General features: G+C 49.1%; 2 protein-coding genes across 5 annotated transcripts in view; both read right to left on the bottom strand.

The window, feature by feature from the left end:
• SMURF2 (SMAD specific E3 ubiquitin protein ligase 2) overlaps window positions 1-3,173 on the bottom strand; it is a 27,631-nt gene extending 24,458 nt beyond the window's left edge. For 3 of the 4 annotated variants that reach the window (XM_072414100.1, XM_072414099.1, XM_072414101.1), the window contains exon 1: window positions 3,001-3,172. In XM_072414100.1, the coding sequence (XP_072270201.1) occupies window positions 3,001-3,052 (52 nt within the window). In that variant the 5' untranslated portion in view covers window positions 3,053-3,172. Of the gene's footprint in view, window positions 1-3,000 lie in introns of all 4 variants that reach the window. The other variant, XM_072414098.1, reaches the window with a different exon arrangement.
• A 1,948-nt stretch (window positions 3,174-5,121) lies between these two features.
• Window positions 5,122-5,854, bottom strand: part of KPNA2 (karyopherin subunit alpha 2) — a 6,673-nt gene continuing 5,940 nt past the window's right edge. Inside the window, exon 11 of the mRNA XM_072414095.1 lies at window positions 5,122-5,668. Within this exon, the coding sequence (XP_072270196.1) occupies window positions 5,576-5,668 (93 nt within the window). The 3' untranslated portion in view covers window positions 5,122-5,575. The remainder of the gene's footprint in view (window positions 5,669-5,854) is intronic.

Genomic DNA, 5,854 nt, shown 5'->3' with positions numbered 1-5,854 from the left:
TGCAGCCTATCCAATCACTAGAGACCGGTGACATCACTGAGAGTGCAGCCTATCCAATCACTAGAGACCGGTGACATCACTGAGAGTGAAGCCTATCCAATCACTAGAGACCGGTGACATCATTATTTCTTCGCTGTCAGACATGTTTGGCCCCTTATTAGCAGGGTGGGAGGCCCTGAGTTGGACCAGATCAGACACTGCCATGGTGACACACAGTCCATACAATGTGCATTATTTAGTGATGGGGGCGATGCTATGAGAAGCTTTATTGTCCATGAGCAGTGCCAGGGCCTCACCATGGAACGTCATTTCCCTGCCTGGCACCGTGATCTCCGTCCAGACATTTCTCTGACAGACGGCCATGAAATGCCGGCATGACCCCAAAAGGATGAACTTTGCAGACAGTATAGGAGGCCGGGTCACATGAGCTCAGCAGAAGGCGAAAAATCAGAACTTCTGATTGGCTGGCTCTGTCATTCGCTCACTTCCCAGATGATTCACATATCAATACCTAAAAACCAGGTCTGGTGAACGTCAGCACTAGGAGTGAACAGGTCCTCTTTATCCAGCCAGTCATCACCAATATGAAGGGAAGTGACATGAAGAACTGAAAGGCGACATACAGATCACATGACAGGAGGAAGTGCAGCCGGCGGCACCACCGAGTCACCGACAGTCTGCCACCAGAGTAACCCCTTCACTGCCGGGCCAATCCGGATAAAAAGATTGGAGCCGATGCCTGGAAATCCAACTGGAACCTCCGGCAATCCTTAATGTGACTTCCTGCTATGGTGACAACTCTGTGCTGGTGTCACCGAGACAGGAAGTGAAGGAAATAACTATCCAATGGGGTCCATGACTTTACTAAACCCACAGACGTTTTCTGGGTTGCAAAGCACCAAGATCTGAAATTTGATTGGTTGCTTTGCCATGTAGTTTGAGGTTCTGTCTGCTGGGGGCGCTCTGATCCAGCCTGTGTCATGTGATCACAAATTCCAATCTAATCATGTGATGGGAAATCGGATTGCAGGGCCTCCGGCTATGTCTCTGACTTTTATCGGCGCAGTGACGAGTGAATGATGGCGATTTGGCTGTGGCCTGTGAATGGGAGGTGAAAGGTGCAGCACGCCCAGCCGTCACCCTACATCCACTCGGCTCCCTGCCTGGGCTTCCTGTTAACCCTTCCCTGGGTGACAACAATGCCGTGTTGTCACAGCTGACTGCCGCTGTCTGCATACCTGGAGGTGCCAACATTCCAGGTGATTCTCTGATTCACACAGCATCATTCACCCGTCACCGCTCAGCATTCATCCCGCCGTCCGGAGGAGATGAATCAGCGGAGGGATAATGATCAAACTATGCCGGTGAAGTGACCGTGGAGAGATTTCCCTCCATCTCATACACTAAGATCACCATACAATGATTCATAGCAGCAGATTGTCCAATCAGATTGCAGTGTCTATGCCACCATTAGAATTTCCTCTCCCAGTGACAACGCTAATACAGATTTCCGTACCAGTGACAACAACTCCTACACCCACCTTGTGAGATTCCATCTGTGCCCCCGACCTCGTGTACCATATACAATGACCGGTCCTCATTATTGGGACCAATAATAACGCCAACAGATGTGGCCAATCGGGGAACCCCAGGAGCCAATAGCCCCACCAAGGCAGCCATGAGGGAAAGAGGCCACTGACCCCGGCCATCATGTCTGATTATTGGCTGAACATGAGGTCACATGACTTTCTAAAGGAAGGGACATCGAGAAATACCCGAGAATACCCGACACCGAGAATACGTGGCAACAATCGCCACGTGTCATGTGACACCCACCCAGGATAACGCCGAGGTGATTGATGGTCCACGGATACGGAGTAGGAAAAGTGAAAAATAATCTGGGAAGGGGCCCCATACAAATAATCCCAGGGTCCCACAGGTGACCCCATCCTCATTGATATGACCCCACAGGAGCCCCAGTTATTATTCAGGGGGTCAGCACCATACACTGGTGTCTCCATGATGGAGTCTCAAGTCACCTGGGTCCCGGAGACACAGGGCAGAATATAGCCCATCCCCCAATCTTTGCACAGCTAATGCCCCACATGGTGGTTGGGGGCCACAGAGCAGAACGGGGTTATCTTAGATGGGCTGGAATATATAGGGGGGGATCTTTTGTATACAGAAAGGACCCCAACAGTAGTATTGGAGACCCAAATATTAATCTAAAAAAGGGGGCAACAGAACAAAGGGGGCCCTGAGAACCTTACCGACCCCCAGAGGTATGAGAGACGCCTGGGGACACATCATGGGGTCACTCCTACAATAAGGGGCTAATGACGGGGTCACATCTAGATTAGGGTGCCCCTGAAGGGGTCACATCTCTGCTGGGATACCCCGATGTGGTTGGGGTCCCGATGGCATGACAACACAAACACTGGGGTACCTATAACATGGTCCAGCTTTGTTGGGGACATCGGGACGGGGGTCACACCTGGATTGGGGTACCTGTGATGACATCACACCTCCATCAGGGTACCCATCATAGGGTTATATCCATATTGGGGTGTGCCTGATGTGGTTGGGGGCTTATTGGCATGACAACACAAACACTGGGGTACCTATACCATGGTCACACCAATGCTGGGGTCCCCATGATGTCATCACACCAATGTTGGGGTCCCCATGAGGGGTCCAGCCTAGTTTGGAGTTCAGGCGACCCACCATTGCAGTACCCCGGACACAGTCACACAGGTGCTGGGGCCTCCATTCAGGGGCCCCGTACACTGGGGTCACACCTACATGGGGGCCCCATAATGGGGTCACACCTACCTTAGGGAGCCACGGGGTAAATAATACAAGATAACACACCTCTATGGGACCACATATGGGCCCTATAGCACAGGCCGATGGGGCCACACACAGGACAATACCGATTGCCGTCGCCGGACGGGTGTGGGCCCGGCTCGCCTATAAAGGCCGCCCGAGCTTCCTTCTTACCGGTAAGTCGTAGCTTGACGGGCCCGTTCCTGCGGGATCCAGGGTTAGACATGTCCGGAGAGGGCGCGGGTAGGCCGGCCGCAGACTCAGGCGGAGATCGGAGGAGGCCCGGCGGATCTCTCACACAGCAGCGCCGCCATCACAGGGAGGGGGAGGAGGGACTGAGCCAGCCAGTGGGCGGGACTGCACAAGACACCGCCTCCTGCCGGGACACATCCGCAACACACCTACTAGGAGGAGTTACATCTAGACCCGCCCCCTGGCTTGGCGTCTACCCATCTCTTCCACTTGGAGAAAACTTACGTAACCCATTTCCCGCCCCTTTAGAGGAAACAGCCATTCAGAAGAGATGCGCGGAGCATGCCGGGAGATGTAGTCGTACGTACAGGAAGGAGGATGTTGGGATAGATCTGGTTACTAGGGGTAACGCCTCCATTTTGTTTCAACTAGTTACCTCAGAGTGTGAAGGAGGAGGTCTGCGGCTGTGTCTGCTCTGCACACTCAGGAGTTGGGGGCTAAAAGTCAGGATAAAGTACAAATAAGTGAGGAGAAATGTCTCTCCTATATGCCCTAAATAATCCAGGATCTTCCAATGGAATGTCACGGCTCCTGCTGTGCACTGTACAAAGGCCCAATAACAAATTAAGGCCCTGTACAGCGCCACCTAGAGCCTTCCCATAAAGCCAGGTCTGGACACAGGAAATTAGACTCCACCCCCTGGACGGAAGTAGGCGGTGCTGGGAACACAACACATGTGGAGAATCAGAACTGCAACTCCTGTGATTATGATTCATCAGCTTTAATGGAAATCTGGCAGAAAAAGATTGAGCATTCATAAATGGGGAGAGTTTAAGCCAAGAAAGACACTTTAAGATTCCAGATTGTAGTTACCATCAGAAAGGAGAGAATAACCACTGAGCGGTCTAGCACTAATGGGATAAAATGACTCCAGAACATCCCATCTGTGACTGCCCCCATTCCTCTAATCAGGAACTAAGAGCAAACTAGCTAAAAAGGAAAATTGCCATCAAACTTATCAGCATAGTGGAATGAACAGAACAACGGCTCCCCCTACCGGCAGACAATCACATAGCAACTTGAGGAGAGCTGCATGACCCCATTTGCTCCCAACATTAATAGAATACTAACAAAACTACAGGATAATATACAAACCAACTCTTAATATAAAACCCCTAAAATAACTTTCAGATCTTCAGGGACCCCCCCATACTATAACTTCTACATTCACAGACCACAGTATATTAGTGTGCTGTTCAATGAGAGGAATTCATCTTACATTGCTGGCCTTTGGAAAGAATGTCAGATCCCTGAGGTCACATTTACTACCCCAGCAACCCTAATCTAGACAATTTGTTCCTCAAGGAAGACAGGACTATGAAGGGAATGCAGTAAATTGCCTCAGCATTAGATATAAGAAGCTGTAGGATGAGAGTGACTGCTGTTTCTTTCTGCCCTTTTAAGGGCCACAGCAATACCAGGGAAAGAGCTAAACCTATTGTTACCGGAGTGCAACCCGGTAGAGAATTAGGTCTGTGGGACATGGTAGAACTGCGAGGATCGCAGGAACAGATGGACCAAATCGATTGGCAGGTCAGACCCCCTTTTCGTGTCAATAATTCTTTGCAAAAATAATATGGAATGCTCATTAGAATACATATGCCATTGCTCAGAGCTATAACAGGAGCAGCCAGATGTTATCCTCTGTAGATCAAAGATGTTTCAGGTGATCAGATTACCTTGCCAAGCTTCCGGGTTAATCATTCATTTGTCAACTCCCAGCCAAATGAGTACTTCATGACCCGGTACCAGGCCAAAGCTCTAATGCCCCCAAGCACCAAGGCAACTATTTGCCCCATGCAAAAAACACACTTTTAATCTTCCATTAACCCCATTGGATACTGATCAAAAAGCTGTTCTGAAGTAATCTCTCCAAAATACTGACCTTTGCCAAGAGTAGGGCCATTGCACATCAAATTATTGAGAGTTGTTGTGACCACTTTAAAACCTTAATAGATTTTACCCAAACCTCCCATCTGTATAAATTGATTTTACAGATATATCAGCCCCCCTGCCTCCCAAGTAAACCAGACACACAACATCTTTATTTACAAAATGTTTTATTAGACACCTTTTTTTAATAAATTGTAGGCTGTACAAGTCACATTGTAAACTTACAAACCTCCTCGGATGACATAGGGACCTGTGAACCTACCAAAACAAGGAGCGTTCTTACAAATGAGACGAGACAACTCCTGGAGGCAACCAGGAGGTGAAAGGCAGAACAGGTCTTACCACCAGAGGAACAACATCCCCTGTAAGATTGCAAAATTATAAGATGGGCCGTTATGCCCAGAAGAAGCCGGATTATCCGGCCAAGAAAATTACAGCAAAGAGCCATGGACATCTTAGTGTAAAAAGAGGAAGAAAGAGGGAACCACTGGATAACGGTCCAGCATGAAATAAAACTATTTACACAACAGATTCACAGTATGTACAGGACAGGAAAGTGCAGTCACATAGAAAAGATCAGGAGACAACGATAGGGATAAAGTGCTTAAAAGTTGAAGGTGGTGTGAGTGCCGCTGGGGACCTGGAAAGCGTAACCTTCCGATGAAGCTTCTGGAGCCACAGTTTGTTCTTCATCCTCCTACAAGAAAGATCATTCATTAGTAAAGCAGAGCAACTGCAAGACAGAACAGATTCAGATACCATGCCAAGGACTGCAAGCTCTTAGGCATGAGAATCGGGGGAGTCAGAGAAAAGAGAATCGGGGGAGTCAGAGAAAAGAGAATCGGGGGAGTCAGAGAAAAGAGAATCGGGGGAGTCAGAGAAA

This window comes from Pyxicephalus adspersus, chromosome 6, assembly GCF_032062135.1.
Source record: "Pyxicephalus adspersus chromosome 6, UCB_Pads_2.0, whole genome shotgun sequence".
Classification (NCBI taxonomy): domain Eukaryota; kingdom Metazoa; phylum Chordata; class Amphibia; order Anura; family Pyxicephalidae; genus Pyxicephalus; species Pyxicephalus adspersus.
Note: the sequence above shows the minus strand (reverse complement) of the source record. Positions and strands in the feature narration are given on the sequence as shown.